Raw genomic sequence first — 16856 nt, forward strand, 5'->3', positions numbered from 1 at the left:
ATCTACTGGGCTGCATTCCCAGATGGTTAGGTATTCTAAGTCACAGGATGAGATAGGAAGTTGGTGCAAGATACAGGTCATAAAGACCTTGCTGATAAAACAGTAAAGACGCTGGCCAAAACCCACCCAAACCAAAATAGTGATGAGAGTGACCTCTGGTCATCTTCACTGCTACACTCCCACCTGTGCCATGACAGTTTACAAATGCCAGGCAATGTCAGGAAGTTACCCTACATGGTCTAAAAAGGTGGCTTATGAATAATCTACCCCTTGTTTAGCATATAATCAAGAAATAACCATAAAAAATGGGCAACCAGCAGCCCTCAGGGCTGCTGTTTCTATGGAGTAGCCATTCTTTTATTCCTTTACTTTTTTTTTTTTTTTTTTTTTTTTTTTTTTGAGACAGAGTCTCATTCTGCTGCCCAGGCTGGAGTGCAGTGTCGCAATCTTGGCTCATTGCAAACTTTGCCTACCAGTTTCAAGCAATTCTCCTGCCTTAGCCTCCCGAGTAGCTGGGATTACAGGTGCCTGCCACCACACTGGCTATTTTTTGTATTTTTAGTAGAGACAGGGTTTCACCATGTTGGGCAGGCTGGTCTCGAACTCCTGACCTGGTGATCCACCCACCCTGGCCTCCCAAAGTACTGGGATTACAGGCATGAGCCACTGTGCCTGGTGGAAGCGTTCTTCCTTTCTAATAAACTTTCCTTTTTCAAACCTACACTGTTGTCAGTAAATTCTTCCTACTCACCTGTGAGTCGGCAACTTCCTGGTGCTGGTCTCTGATACCTTGCCTGGCAAGCACTTAGGGAGGCTGAGGCAGGAGGATCGCTTGAGGCTAGGAGTTCAAGACTAGTCTGCATAACATAAAAGACCCCATCTCTACAAAAGAACAAACAAAAAATATAGCCAGTAATGATGGCACATGCCTGTGGTTCCAGCTACTTGGGGGAGCTGAAACCTGATAATCACTTGAACCCGAGAGGTCAAGGGTGCTATGAGCTGAGACTGCATCACTGCACTCCAGCCTGGGTGACAGTAACACCCTGTTTCAAAATTAATTTGAAAAAACCCCAACATGTAGGTAGCCTGGGCAACAGGGTGAAAATGCATTTCTACAGAAAATACAAAAAGTAGCCGGGCATGGTGGCATGTACCTGTAGACCTAGCTACTCAGGAGACTGAGGTGGGAAGATTGCTTGGGCCTAGGAGGTCAAGGCTGCAATGAGCCATGATCATACCACTGCACTCCATCCTGGGCGATAGAGCCAGATACTGTCTTAAAAAACAACCAACTGGTCGGGCACTGTGGCTTACGCCTATAATCCCAGCACGTTGGGAGGCTGAGGTCGGTGGATCACCTGAGGTCGGTGGATCACCTGAGGTTGCGAGTTCGAGACCAACCTGATCAACATGGAGAAATCTTGTCTCTACTAAAAATATAAAAATTAGCTGGGCTTGGTGGTGCATGCCTGTAATCCCAGCTACTTGGGAGAATGAGGCAGGAGAATTGCTTGAACCTGGGAGGCAGAGGTTGCAGTGAGCTGAGATCGCAATACTGCACTCCAGCCTATGTAACAAGTGAAACTCCATCTCAAAAAAAAAAAAAAAAAACAAAAAAACCCCAAAAAACCCCACAAAAAAACCACAAAAAACCCCAACCAACTAACCAAACAAAAACACAAAACAAAAAAACATGTAGACGGTTGGGTGCGGTGGCTCATGGCTGCAATCCCAGCACTTTGGGAAGCCAGGCAGGCGGATCACTTGAGGTCAAGAGTTTGAGACCAGCCTGACCTATATGGTGAAACCCTGTCTCTACCAAGAATACAAAAATTAGCCGGGCATGGTGGTGCACACTTGTAATCCCAGCTACTCAGGAGGCTGAGGCAGGAAAATCACTTGAACCCAGGAAGTGGAGGTTGCAGTGAGCTAAGATTGCGCCATTGCATTCCAGCCTGGTTGACAGAGCGAGACTGTCTCAAAAAAAAAAAAAAAAAAAAAAAAAAAAAAAAATTGATTACATAACTAAAAAGACAGTGTGGTATTGGTGAAGAATAAAGACAAATATCAATGCATAGAGTAGCAAACCCAGAAACAGACCCAAACAAATAATACCCAACTAGTGACAGGTATGCATCACCATGCCCAGCTAATTTTTTTGTATTTTTAGTAGAGACGCAGTTTGGTCACCATGTTGGCCGGGTTGTTCTCAAACTCCTGAGTGTGATGGCTCATGCCTGTGATCCCAGAACTTGGGAGGCTGAGACGGGCAGATCACTTGAGGTCAGGTGTTTGAGACCAGCCTGGCCAACATGGTGAAACTGCCGTCTCTACGAAAAATACAAAGAAATTAGCCACACATGGTGGCACGTGCCTGTAGTCCCAGGCTGAGGCATGGGGATCCCTTGAACCCTGGAGGCACAGGTTGCAGTGAACCGAGATCACACCACTCACTGCACTCCAGCTTGGGCAACAGACCAACACTCTGTCTCAAAAAAGAAAAAAAGAAAAAGAAAAAAATACTGTCGATTGTTTCCCTTGTAGTGGCAGCCTCGCCTTTATTTTAGGTTAAATGTTGGCCAAATGTCAGGTGTGAATAGCCATAGTATGTATGTTGGTTTCAAGCAGAAGTGGTGTGGCATGAGGAGAGAGGAGCCCAAAGTGCTTTCCCGGAGGTGACACTCAGGTGTCACTACCTGGCATTTCCTCTTCCCCTTTTGTCACATGGACTATTAAAAGGACATGTACTTAAGGGTAGAGATTTAATAAAATTAATAATTGCATTGCTTCACCAAGGACATTCTTAAATTTCACATGATTTCACTAACCTTGATGTGGTTAATTGATGTAATATTAACAGTTGGTGAATTTGGTTTACTGATGTAAAGAATGCTCTGTGGGCCAGGTGTGGTGGCTCACGCCTGTAATCCCAGCACTTTGGGATGCCGAGGTGGGTGAATCACTTGAGGTCAGGAGTTTGAGACCAGCCTAGCCAACATGGTGAAACCTCATCTCTATTGAAAATACAAAGATTAGCCGGGCGTGGTGTCAGGTGCCTGTAGTCCCAGCTACTTGGGAGGCTGAGGCAGGAGAATCACTTGAACCCGGGAGGCGGAGGTTGCAGTGAGTGGAGATGTCACCACTGCACTCCAGCCTGGTGATAGAGTGAGACTCTATCTCAAAAAAAAAAAAAAAAAAAGAATGCTTCTGTGAGAGCATGGGGACAGGGAAGAGTATGGTGACAGCTATTTCAGTTTGGTGCTCTGTGCCAGCAGATTTGGCAGGCACCGTTGTCTGTTCAGTATCAGGGCAAATGTCCATATAGACAAAAAGGCCAATTGTTTTGAAAATAGTTTTGATCTACCAACCGCTGACAGGGCCTCAGGGGCCTCCCAGAGGCCGTAGCCCACCCTTTGGGAACAATGACCTACTCTGAATCTTTGCTTCACTGTTGCCATATTGGAGGGCTGTGGGGACAGGCGTAGGCTGGTGGCAATGCTCTGGCCACCCAAAAAAAGTGTGTTGATGGGCAGCGTAGATAGGTCACGTGGCTGTCTTCAGGGCTACTGTCCAGCCTAGGATGGCCTTGGTCTTTGGATCAGCTTCCCCATCTCCCCCAGACCCTGTTGGTCCAGTCTCTGCCCCTCAATGCCTGCCAATTAAGTGACTCCATTCCTCCATGCAAGCCGGTTTCAGCAGGGCCTGTGCAATGCCTAGTGGGGTCTGCAGCCCTGGGCCTCCATTCATCTTGGCCCAGTGAAGAGTGCCTGGCATGGCTATGACCAGTGTGGAGCCCTCACTCCTCCCAAGGCAGCACCAGCCACTGCTTCCAAGTCTAAGTTCCCTGGAGGCCATCCTGGCTGCCCCTCCTGCCCTTCCTCTCAGTCTGACCCATCACAGGCTGCCTCTAAACCTTGTTCTTTCTTCTCCATTTCCCTAGCTGTGCACAATCACTGCCAACGGTTACTTGTTCAGATGCAAGCTCCTTCCCACATGTTCTAGGACTTTTCTCAACCTGCACCCCTTTGTCTAATTGCCTTCATGTCTAGTGACGTGCGGCTTGTGCTCTCCCAGCGGGTCAAGAGTCTGCTAACAGCCATGGCATGGCCTCCTGCCTGCAGTACCCACAACAAAACTTACCTGCCTCATGGAAAAATCTACCGAAAACTCTCCTCCCTGGGAATCTTCTCAGGTTACCCTGATGCCCTGGCCTGGTCTACTCACCACTTCCTTGTCCTAACCGGCCTGAATGTGCTGGAGCCATGCGGACCTTAGTGGTGAACCACGCTCCATGCCAGTCCAGCATGTGCCGTGTATCTGCAGGGTACCGTGTGTGTGTGTGTTGTATATGTGTGGCCTTGTTTGGCCTCTCTGTGATGTTTCCAAAGGCAAGGATGTTACCTTCTCTTTACATAGTACCATTCCCCCATTGCCTAACATTTGCCAGCACTCTCAGAAAGTCAATAAACTAAGGCTCATTCCATAATATTTTCCTTTTTGTGTGTGTGTGACAGAGTTTTGCTCTGTCTCCAAGGCTGGAGAGCAGTGGCGTGATCTTGGCTCACCGCAACCTCTACCTCCTGGGTTCAAATGATTCTCCTGCTTCAGCCTCCTGAGTAGCTGGGATTACAGGCACGTACCACCACACCTGGCTAATTTCTGTATTGTTAGTAGAGACAAGGTTTCACCATGTTGGCCAGGCTGGTGTTGAACACTTGACCTCAGGTGATCCGCCCGCCTTGGCCTCCCAAAGTGCTGGGATTACAGGCGCAAGCCACTGTGCCCGGCCTCATTCCATAATGGAAGCACATCTCAGTTCTAAATCTTAGCTGGCAATCTTAAGGGTATCTACAGACAAAGCAACGAGCAGTGCAGAGTGAGAATTGAGTGGGTCGGGTGTCGTGGTTCATGCCTGTAATCCCAGCACTTTGGGAGGCTGAGGAGGATGGGTTGCTTGAGCCCAGGAGTTCAAGACCAGCCTGGGCAACATGGCAAAACCCCATCTCTATAAAAAAATGACAAAAATTAGTTGGGCCTGGAGCGATGGCTCACACCTATAATCCCAGCACTTTGGGAGGCTGAGGGTGGATTGCTTGAGCCCAGGAGTTTGAGACCAACCTGGGCAACATGACAAAAACCCATGTATTTTAAAAGAAAAAAATTGCCTGGCATGGTGGCTGACTCCTATAATCCCAGCACTTTGGGGGGCCGAGGCAGGTGGATAACCTGAGGTAAGAAGTTTGAGATCAGCCTGACCAACAAGGTGAAACCCCATCTTTACTAAAAATACAAAAATTAGCCAGGTGTGGTGGTGGGCACCTGTAATCCCAGCTACTAGGGAGGCTGAGGCAGCAGAATCCCTTGAACCCAGGAGGCAGAGGTTGCAGTGAGCTTCCGAGGGGCTGCAGCCCACCCTGGCTAGGCTGGTCTGAATTCCTGACCTCAGGTGATCCACCTACCTTGGCCTCCCAAAGTGCTGGGATTACAGGTGTGAGCCACTGCTCCCGGCCTGAAGTTTTATTACTCAAGTCAGTCTCCCTGAGCATTCGAGCATTTGGGAACCAGAGTTTTTAAGGATAGTTTGGTGGGCGGGGGGAGGCAGCCAGTGAGTCAGGAGTCCTGATTGGTTGGGTTGGAGGTGAACTCATAGGGAGCTGAAGCTGTCCTCTTGTGCTGGGTCAGTCCCCTGGTGGGGGCCACAAGATCACATGAGCCAGTTTATCCATCTGGGTGGTGCCAGCTGATCCATCCAGTGCAGGGTCTGATCTCAGGTCTTATAATAGTGATGTTATCGCCAGAAGCAACTTGGGGAGCATCAGAATCTCGTAGCCTCCAGGGACATTACTCCTTAAACCAAAATTTCTAACCTGTTGACTAATTTATTAGTCCTATAAAGGCAGTCTCATCCCAGGCAAGAAGGGGGTTCGTTTTGGGAAAAGGCTGTTATATTTGTCTCAAACTATAAACTATAAACTACGTTCCTCCCAAAGTTAGTTCAGCCTATGCCCGGGAACGGACAAAGACAGCTTGGAGGTCAGAAACAGGATGGAGCTGGCCAGGTCAGACCTCTGTCACTCTCTGAGTTACAATTCTGCAAAGACAGTTTCAGGAGGCCCCTTTGGGGAAGTAGAAATGACCAGCATTGGGCGGGAGTTAGAAGGTTCTTACAACACAGAATGAACACAACGTTTGTGGTGCCTTGAACCCCAAAGAGCAAGTGCTGCCACTCAGTAAATAAGCCCTGGATGAAGGGTGGGGAGGGAGTTGAGGGAGTCCCATCCCAACTTTGGAAATCTAGGCAGGACCTGGCCCACCATGGTATAAGGGGCTCTGGTATTGAGTCTTGGAAGGAAAGAGCTATAAGAACTTCCTGACGTGATGGCCAAAGTCCTGTTCCATTTTCCTATTTCCAGTCTTTCTGCGCAGTCTTTAGTTACCACCTCTCCAATGCAGAGAAAATGTAATAGACAAGCAAGTATCCCTTCATCCTGGAAGCCCAAAGGAATCCCTGCCATGCGCCAGGCACTGCAGCCAACATGGGGGATAGCAGTGTCAGGATGGTGACACACACACAGCTCCTGAGTGACGGGGTGGGCTGGGAGGGAGTGGGCTCTGCAGACAAGGCAGGGAAAGGGATTCCAGGGAGAGGGAGCAAGGAGAGGAGAAGGGGGCACCTAGTTCATCTCCAGATCCATTTTGGGCAGCCTGGAGCACCGGTGGGGAGGGAGGACAGCCCCCTAAGCAACCAGACTGCTGGGGAAGGTGAGCTATTGGTTTCCTACAGGGGACAGACAGGATCCAATCTGAGTTTGAAAATCATTTTGCAGTAACAAGGCAGTCCATACAGCCCTGAAGAGATGAGCAGGTGGATCCTGGCACAGCCCCAGCAGGGGGAGGGAATAGGGGTACAGGATGCCCAGTGGCACTGTCAGGTTATTGGCATGGCTGATTAAAAAAACCTAGGGAGGGACAAGATCTGGGGCTGAGTGGAGAAAAAGAATACTCCCCTTGGACATCGAGACTCAACCTCTGCTCTGCAGAGGCACATGGTTAGCTGTTGGGGCCTGCTCCCCCACTGCCTTTCTTCCCACTGTCTTATCCAGTGCCCCAGGGGCCAGGACCCCCACCCACAGATGACTAATAGGACCCAGTGCATCTCCCTGCTCTGATCTGTAAAGCCTCCCTGACATTTCCATCTGGAGGTCACGAAGCTTTCAAATTCGGCCTCCCCCACCCCCCACACACCCCTCTGACCTACTCTCTCCCAGTTCCACATTGCCATTGGCCAGGCAAGCCTTGCTGACATCTGTCTGCCTTCTGCCCAAGTTTTTGTCTCACCTGGATCTCTAAGCTCCGCCCATTTCCCTCCAACACCTCTGGGTGCAGGTAACATCTGCTCCCACAGACCACTAGGGCCTCTGGACATACCAACCTGGTCACCAATCTGTTTACCTTCCTTTCCTGGTCTCTGGCTGTGACAAATGAGGCAATGCAGCTTCGCTAACTCCAGAACTAAGCAAAACTCTTCCTTGATCCACAGCCCACACCCTTCACTGAACTTAGGTGCTGAACTCTGTTAAGCCTGACCTTTAGGACCAGAGCGAGCAGAGGAAATGAGAAAGACCTGGCACAAATGGAACAGCCCCTATCCTTGGGGCTTGTTCAGTAGTGACTTTTCCCACTAGGGCCAGTTCCTTACACAGGGTAGAGGTCTGGGCAGGGAAGGGATTCAGGGTGCCCAGGTCAAGAGTTCCAGAGGCAGACCAGAACCCAGTTCTGCGCTGGGGAGAGCTGGAGACAGGTAGGTCTCAAGACTGACAAACCACACCCGACACACCAATGGATAGAACGCTGGAGGGGGAAGACCCTCTGGCCAGGGGCCTGGGTGGACTTGGGCACTTGGGAGTTAACAGAAGTTTCCATGGCAATCTGGGGCCCTGAGCCTATGAGCCAGATTGGGGGCCAGTGAGGCCCTAGGGAGTAGACGTCTGGGAAGATGGGTGAGGCTGGGTGGGGGAATGAGGCCTTAGGAACTGGGTAACATGGCCCCTTTGGGTATCCCGGAGAAAACCCGCTGCTCTGGCCCTCATTCAGGGAAGTCTTTGGTCTATTTTGGGGACTGAGAGAGCCAGGTGTGCTAGCATACACTGGAGTGGGCAGAGCAGGGGTCCCTTAGCAGAGACCTGCTGGCCAGAAGATCCCGGAACCCTACACAGGGACATTTCTACCATCTCTGTACAGTGAAATCCCAATTGAATACTATCCCGACAGGGAGCTCACTACCCCACCAAAGTTAGGCCTGAAGTATCACCGGACATTGATTCCAATTCTGTTTCTCCTGGAGGAAAGGGAGGGAATCCGGGTGTAGCGTTCCTACTTACTCCAGTGGGGCCGGCAGCCTCTTCTCCCTTCTCAGGTGTGGACACCTTTGCACAAACATGATGATGGAGTGAGGCCTCAGCCTATCATTCCCCCATCCCCCACCCCCTCCAGAAAGCACTAGCTCTCAGACCACACTGAGTTCATGGGGCTGGTGATGCCTTCACCGTCACCCACCCCACCCATCACCAGCAGTGGCACTTGGGTGAGGGGGGCTGGCTCTGAAATTCCCTCCCCAGTGAAGCAAGCTGACACTCTCACATCTAGCTTAGGTATTTCGGATGCAGAAGTACCTTTTTTATATCCACAAAAGCACAAGGACGCTGACAGTGATGTTGGGTAGGTTATGTCCCTGCCTGCTCTGCCCTACCGGTGACAATTCAGGAGCTTCAGGGGTGAGTCAGGGCCAAGCTGCTCGCCAGTGACCAGGACAAGGCCTCTTTGTCCTAAAAACGGTTTGCATTTCCCTTCAGTTCACGCACACCACACCATGCCTGCTACATCTGTGACGCTAACCCAAGGCTGTCACCTGATGTCACTCTGCTGTTTGGTACACACACACACCCACACACCCGGTCCTGGCCCACGAAGTCTCATCTAAACACACAAGATGCTGCCTTGATTGTGTGGAGCTTCTTCCAACAATTCTTTTCTAATTTTAGAAAATGGGACAATGAAAAACGGAAACAGAACAAAACCAGGGAACCATCTGCAAGACGTCATGTGTGAGCACCTGGTCCAGCATGTTCTGACCGTTCCTGATCTTTCCAGAGCCCTTGCAAAGCCCTGTTCTCCTTGCAGGGTGTTGAGGGCCACAGACCTGCAGTGAGAACTTACGAAGACCCGCCACATACTTCGAGTTTTCAGAGCGGCTTTGCCTGTTCCTGTGGTCAGAACTACTGCCAGGATGACCTAGGGGTCACCGTGCTGAGCCGCTTCAGGAACCAACTCAAGCCCCCCTCTCTGGGAGGTGTTCCCAGACCCGCAGAATCACGCTGGGCTCTGCTCATCCGGATGTTCCGCTTCCCTCATAGAGACGAGTCTCAGCTTCCCCTGCTGCGGCACACCGAGGTCATTTATCCAAAATCTTTTGTTGTTGTTGTTGAGACAGGGTCTTGCTTTGTCACCCAGTGGGGAGTGCAACCACAGCTCCCCACAGCCCTGACCTCCCAGGCTTGAGTGATCCTCCCACCTCAGCCTCCTGAGGCTGGGACTACAGGTAGACGCCATCACACCCTGCTGATGTTTAAACTTTTTTGTAGAGATAGGGTCTATGTTGCCCAGGCTGGTCTTGAACTCCTGGCCTGAAGCTATCCTCCTGCCTTGGCCTCCCATAGTACTGGGATTACAGGTGTGAGCCACCCAGCCCGGCCAGGATTTTGGGTAAGTGGCGAGGCACAGGGAGGTGGCACTGGCCACCAGCAGACACATGTAGGAGCACCTGTCTACAGCTCTGGGGTGGTGGCAGCAGCTCTTCATGCCCACCCCAGGACCCACTCCACTTGGCACTGGCTGGTGGTCATGCTTCCATCAGAACCTTGGGCCATGCTGCAAAGGGACAACAGGATAAATCAAGGGACGCAGGCAGGTGCTCCCTAGAGAACAGGGTGGTGGGTCAGAGGCTTGACCCCACTTAAGCTCTTCCTCAGGGATGAGATTGGTTGAGCGCTGAGGAAGCCAATACCTGGCTTGTTATGGGATGAAGCTCTCAGCCAGAGGGGACCCAAATGTGAGCTGGTGAGAGGCCCCATCTCCAGGTTGGAAGCATTGGTTGGGCGCTGGGGAGCACTAATGAACAAACGTGTGGTTAGGGTGAGCCCGCAGGCACCCTGGCTCAAAGGGAGAGGCACAGAGTGCAGAGTACTTTTTCAGGGTGGAGCTGGGGGAAGGACCCAGACCAGGGAAAGCTCAGAAACAGGACTGCACCCAAACAGCCTGGTGGCCCAGGCCACCTCTGCCGCGTTCACAATGACGGCTTTGCCTGCGAGGGCCTGCAGGTGGTGGTCATCACTCCCCCTGTCCAACGAGGAGAGGGCTGCTTCCCAGGCGGGTTAGGAGGGGCCTGGCCCAGCCCCTTCCCCTCAGGGGAGAAGGCAGAACAGACAAGACAGACACAGCAGACGTGCCCACGGATATAACTTAGTTTATGGGTCAAGCCAATGCAATGCAAAGTTGTTTCTGTTCCTTTTTTTTTTTTTTTTTAACCAAAATAAATAAATCAGATCTGTCCCTGTGAAGGTCAGAGTGATGAATGAGGGGCAGCTGGCCCCTTGGCCATGGTCTGCCCCTCATCCCCAGCCCCTCCTCTCCCTCTTCTGACCTGCTTTGGCACAGCAAAGAAAATGATGCATCAGAAAAGTCTCCATTGGGTTAAAGGAGAAAGAAAGAATGGTTGGGGTGGGGAAAGAGGCCAAGGGAGGAGGTGGGTGGAGGTGGAGGGTTAACAGGACCAAGACAGACCAGCCAGTGCCCCGGTGGTGGCGACCTGAGCCGGGCTTCCTAGCTATGCACAGACTCTGTGGGCTCCAGGTGCTGCCTGGGCCCAGGCGGGGTGGGTGGGACATGCTTGGGCCCCACACACAGCCTGGAACCCTCGAAGGAACAGCAGACAATGGACACTGCAGAGACTGAAGCTGCCCTTTCTGTGCCAGGTCAGGCCAAGGCTCTCTCCTGCCAGCTGCCCCGGGTCGTCCTCAGTTCACGCCACAGCTGGGGCCCACCCTAGAAACCTCTGCCAGCCATGGCTAGATCCGACTCCAGGATCCTCTATAGATTCTAAGGCTCAGGCTCAAGATGAAGCTATCCTAGTCTCAAATACAGGAGCCTGTGCCTTGCTGGGTGACGGGGTTGCCAGCACACTAGGAAGCCACACAAGGCCCAGTCCCTACCCTAGTGGGTGACACTGGTGGGGAGGGTTGTGGCCAGAGCTGACCCCTCCCCAAGGACATCCCTCGGGGGCTACCTTTCCTCTTCCTGCTCCCCCTGGCCTCCTGGAAGTCAGCAGAGCCTGGGCAGTGTGTGGCCTGTGGGGCAGCCAAGCACTGGAGGGGGACGACAGCCTAACTCCTATGAGAGCAGAGGGAGGGGTGGCGGCACAGCGAGGAAGGCGGTGGTGTGGGCAGCGCTGAGGCACTATTCTTTAGTTGAGAAGCAAGGGGCAGTCATGGGTGTGGAGAGGGCAGTGGCCCAAGCAACCCTAGGCAGCATCTATGAGAAGTTCTTAAAGACGTCCAGGTCGAAGGCCGTGTCCAGGAGGCGCTGCAGCTCCGTCAGGTGGGTCTTCTTGTTGCCAGTGGCTGGAGCAGCTGCTGGGTCCCGGCCGGCATACCTGAGAGATGGAGGGATGGCGCAGTGAGGGCAGGGGCCACTGAGTGGGCCCAGCCCATCCTTCTGCTGCATGTGCCTGGCTAACTACCTACTGGCCTGAGCAGAGGGTCCCACAGCTTTCCTGGCGGGGACTGAGCCTTACCAGACGGGCTTGGCGCGGCTGATGGTGGTCCGAAGTCTTGGCTTCACGTAGTCATAGTAGCCTTGGTTCTTGTGCTCCTCCTGGCACCAGGCCAGCTCAGCATTGGGGTACTTCTGCACCTCCTTCAGCAGGAGGTCAAAGGGGAATGGCGACAGCTAGGAGACAGCAGGGGTCAGATCAAAAAGGGGAAACTCAGAGGGCAGGCATGATCCAGCAAAGGGAAACTGGTGTTCTGAGCAGGGAAGGTCAGGAACCTGAGGGCCACACCCCAGGCAAGGCTGTTCTGTGAAGGCACCAGAGCCCTGACCCCTACATGGGGGACACCCTGATGGCACCACCTGCCCTCACCTGCTCGATCCTTGTGATGGCCACCTGCCCCACCATGTCGCGTGCTTTGCGCTCTCGGGTGAGGTCATAGTACACTTTGCCGGTGCAGAAAAGAAGCCTTTTGACATTCTCTGGGTTCTGAGCTGCAGGGCCATCTTCTGGGATCACCCGCTGGAAGTGGGTTCCTACAAGAGAGTTCCCATGGCTGGGCTGGTTCTCTCAGGGATGTGGCTGAGAGCTCTCCTGGGCCTGGTCTCATTTCTGCTGTGTGAGCAGAGGGCTCCTGGAGCCAGGGCTCCATGGACTGCTGCCAGGACACACAGCTTTCAAGGGTTAGAGATGCTTCCCCTTCACCAGCCTCTGATGCCCTGTATTTGCTCGGACCAGGCGCACTTTGAAAAGCACGTGATATGTAACAAATACACAGCAGACATGGCCAGCTCTGGCTATCAAGTAACACCAGGCTAGCCTTCAAAACAGCTTCGCTCAGACTTCAGGGACAAGAGTATATTAAAACATCCCAGCCGGGTGCGGTGGCTCATGTCTACAATCCTACACTTTGGGAAGCCGAGGCTGGCAGATTGCCTGAGTTTAGAAGTTCGAGACCAGCCTGGGCAACATGGTGAAACTCCGCCTCTACTAAAAAAATACAAAAAATTAGCCTGGCGTGGCGGCGTGTGCCTGTGGTCCCAGCTACTCGGGAGGCTGAGGCGGAAGAATCGGTTGGGTCCAGGAGGCAGAGGTTGCAGTGAGCCAAGATTATGCACTACAGCTTGGGCAACAGAGCAAGACTCCATCTCCAAAAAAAAAGAAAAAAAAAAATCCCATGTTTATTCCATTTCTGCTGCTCAGGATTTTACAAATATAAAAAACTTTCAACACAATCAGAGAAAATATTCAGATAGAGAACAGTGTGTTGGCCAGGTGTGGTGGCTCAGGCCACCACAGCACTTTGGGAGGCTAAGGCAGGAGGATCCCTTGAGCTCAGGAGTTTGGGACCAGCCTGGGCAACATGGTGATATTCCGTCCCTACAAAAGTACAAAAATTACCCAGGCACGGTGGTGCACACTTTGTGTTCCCAGCTACTTGGGAGGCTTTGGTGGGAGAATCACTCTAGCCTGGGAGGCAGAGGTTACAGTGAGCCATGATCACTCCTCTGCACTCCAACCTGGGTGACAGGGTGAGAATCCATCTCAAAAAAGAAAAAAAAGTGGGTTGAATGGTACAAACACACAGTTAGAAGGAATAAATTCAACGTCTGATAAAGGAGTAAGGTTAACAAACATGTATTGTACTCGAGTGATGGACACCCTAATACCCTGACCTAAGCACTGCACATCATATACACGTAACCAAAACCAGTTGTGTTTCTATACACGAACAATGAACAATAAGAAAAGGAAATTAGGCCAACAATTCCATTTATGATACAAAAAAATCAAAGGCTGAGCACAGTGGCTCAAACAGGTAATCCCAGTACTCTGGGAGGCTGAAGTAGGAGGATCACTTGAGCCCAGGAATTGAGGCGCAGTGAGCTATGAATGCATCACTGCACTCCAGCCTGGGTGACAGAGTGAGACTCTGTCTCAAAAAAGCACAAAAAATAAAAATCACAACAAAAAAATTAGCTCAAAGTGGGTCAAAGATCTAAACATAAGAGCAAAAACTATAAAACTCAGGAGAAAACATAGGGCAAAAGTTGCGCAACACTGAATTGGTAATGATTTCTTAGGTATGACACCAAAGTCACAGGCACCTGAAGAAAAAATAGACAAATCTGACTCCACGAAAATTAAAAACTTTTGTACATCAGAAGATACTAATAACAGGCCAGGTGTGGTGGCTCATGCCTGTAATCCCAGCACTTTGGGAGGCCGAGGTGGGCAGATCACCTGAGGTCAGGAGTTTAACACCAGCCTGGCCAACATGGTGGAACCCTGTCTATACTAAAAATACAAAAATTAGCTAGACATGGTGGTGTGCGCCTGTAATCCCAGCTACTCATGAGGCTGAGGCAGGAGAATCACTTGAACCCAGGAGGCAGAGGTTGCAGTGAGCTGAGATTGCACCAATGCACTCCAGCCTGGGTAACAGAGTAAGATTCCACCTCGATGAAAAAAAAACCCAAACCCAAACCCAAAACCAAAGATACTAACAACATAATAAAAGAGCAACCATAGAATGGGAGAAAATATTTGCAAATTATATTTCTGATAAGGAAAAAATATCTAGAATATACAGAGAACTCTTTAAGAGTCAAAAGCAACCAGATTAAAAAATGGGCAAATGATTTGAATAGGCTGGGTGCCGTGGCTCATGTTTGTAATCTCAATACTTTGAGGCCAAAGTAGGATTCCTTGAGCCCAGGAGTTCAAGACTAGCTTGGGCAACATAGTGAGATCCTGTCTCTTAAAAAAAAAAAAAAAGGATTTTAATAGACAGTTCTCTAAGGAAGACATACAAATGGCCAAGAAGCATATGAAAAGATGCTCAACATCACTTAATCATTAGACAAATGTAAATCAAAACCCAATGATGAAATATCATCTCACACCCATTAAGATGGCTACTATGAAAAAAACCAGAAAGTAGTAGGTGCTGATGAAGATGTAGAGATGGTGGGATCCTCATATACTGTTGGTGGGATGTAAAATGCAGCCACTGTGGAAAGTTTGGCAGTTCCTCAAAAAATTAAAAATAGAATTACCATATGGTCCAGCAATTCCACTTCTGAGTACATACTCAAAATAACTGAAAGCAGGGACTCAAAGAAATATTTGTACACCGATGTTCATAGCAGCTCCTCTAATCACAATAAATGAAACATGGAAGCAACCCAAGCATCCATCGACAGATGAATGGATGAGTGAAATGTGGAAATGTGGCATACACAGATAATGGAATATTTTCAGTCTTTTTTTTTTTTTTTTTTTTGAGATGGAGTTTCGTTCTTGTTGCCCAGGCTGTAGTGCAATGGCGTGATCTCGGCTCACCACAACCTCTGCCTCCCGTGTTCAAGTGATTCTCCTGCCTCAGCCTCCTAAGCAGCTGGGATTCTAGGCATGCACCACCACTCCCAGCTAGTTTTTTTTTTTTTTTTTTTTTTTTTTAAGATGGAGTCTCTCTCTGTTGCCCAGGCTGGAATGCAGTGGTGCGATCTTGTCTCACTGCAACCTCTGCCTCCCAGGTTCAAGCAATTCTCCTGTCTCAGTCTCCTGAGTAGCTGGGATTACAGGTGCGTGCCACCATGCCCGGCTAATTTTTGTATTTTTAGTAAAGACAGGGTTTCGTCATATTGGTCAGGCTGGTCTCAAACTCCTGACCTCAAGTGATCCACCTGCCTCAACCTCCCAAAGTGCTGAGATTACAGGTGTCAGCCACTAGGCCCGGCCTATTCAGTCTTCTGTTTTGTTTTGTTTTAAGATGGAGTCTTCCTCTGTTGCCCAGGCTGGAGTGTAGTGGTGCAATCTCGGCTCACTGCAACCTCCGCCTCCCGGGTTCAAGCAATTCTCCTGCCTCAGCCTCCCGAGTAGCTGGGCGTGCACCACCACACTCTGTTAATTTTTGTATTTTTAATAGAGACGGGGTTTCACCCTGTTGGCCAGGCTGGTCTCAAACTCGTGACCTCAAGTGATCCACCTGCCTCCACCTCCCAAAGTGCTGGGATTACAGGCGTGAGCCACCGCACCTAGCTATTCGGTCTTAAAAAAAAAAAGGAATTCTGACACACGCTACACAACATGGATGGGCCTTGCAGACATGCTAAATAAACAAGCCAGTTGCAAGGGACGAAGACTCTATGACTTCACTTACGAGTTCCACAGAGTAGTCAAATGTATAGAGGCAGTCACACACTGAACTGGACACTTAAAAATGGTCAAAATGGTAAATTTTATGTTGTGTATTTTACCATAATAAAAAAAGATTGGGGACTGGGCGCGGTGGCTCACGCCTGTAATCCCAATACTTTGGGAGGCCAGGACGGGTGGATCACGAGGTCAGGAGATTGAGACCATCCTGGCTAATATGGTGAAACCCCGTCTCTACTAAAAATACAAAAACAAAATTAGCCGGGCGTGGTGGCGGGCGCCTGTAGTCCCAGCTACTCGGGAGGCTGAGGCAGGAGAATGGTGTGAACCCAGGAGGTGGAGCTTGCAGTGAGTCGAGATCGAGCCAATGCACTCCAGCCTGAGCGACATAGCGAGACTCCGTCTCAAAAATAAATAAATCAATCAATAAAAATAAAAAATAAAAAATAAAAAAAGATTGGGAAAATCCCCCCCCTAAAAAGAAGGGGCTTGCCTTGATTGAAGACTAAAGGGGGGTTGGTGACTGGTGGGATGCAGGCTTCCTGGCCTGGTAACCCCTGGTGGGTGGTAAAGGCTGTGTCAGCCACCTGCACTGCACTGTCCTACAGAAATCTCAGTGTTATGGGTCTCCCTTCACACAAGTGCAGCTGGCATGTGACTTGGCAGGGCCTGCCATCCAGTGTTTTTTTCCTCTGTTCTGAAGGGCTTGCTTTGGGGCTGGGCCTCCGTCTGAGCCAGAGGTGAGCTGCCACTCACCCGCTGAAGGAGGCCGCAGGCAGCGGCACTAACCCTCAATCTTGGACATACTTAATTGCCTCTAGTGGAGTCCTTGGGGGCATCTGCAGGTGAGAGGAAACAGCTCCTGGGC

General features: G+C 50.6%; 1 protein-coding gene across 3 annotated transcripts in view; it reads right to left on the reverse strand.

Moving 5' to 3' along the window:
- Positions 1 to 10592: 10592 nt before the first annotated feature.
- Positions 10593 to 16856, reverse strand: part of OGDH (oxoglutarate dehydrogenase) — a 94339-nt gene continuing 88075 nt past the window's right edge. For all 3 annotated transcript variants that reach the window (XM_007981433.3, XM_007981434.3, XM_007981432.3), the window contains 3 exons: positions 12200 to 12363; positions 11852 to 12006; positions 10593 to 11710 (listed from right to left, as the gene is read on the reverse strand). In XM_007981433.3, the coding sequence (XP_007979624.1) occupies positions 11590 to 11710; positions 11852 to 12006; positions 12200 to 12363 (440 nt within the window). In that variant the 3' untranslated portion in view covers positions 10593 to 11589. The remainder of the gene's footprint in view (positions 11711 to 11851; positions 12007 to 12199; positions 12364 to 16856) is intronic.

This window comes from Chlorocebus sabaeus, chromosome 21, assembly GCF_047675955.1.
Source record: "Chlorocebus sabaeus isolate Y175 chromosome 21, mChlSab1.0.hap1, whole genome shotgun sequence".
Lineage (NCBI taxonomy): Eukaryota > Metazoa > Chordata > Mammalia > Primates > Cercopithecidae > Chlorocebus > Chlorocebus sabaeus.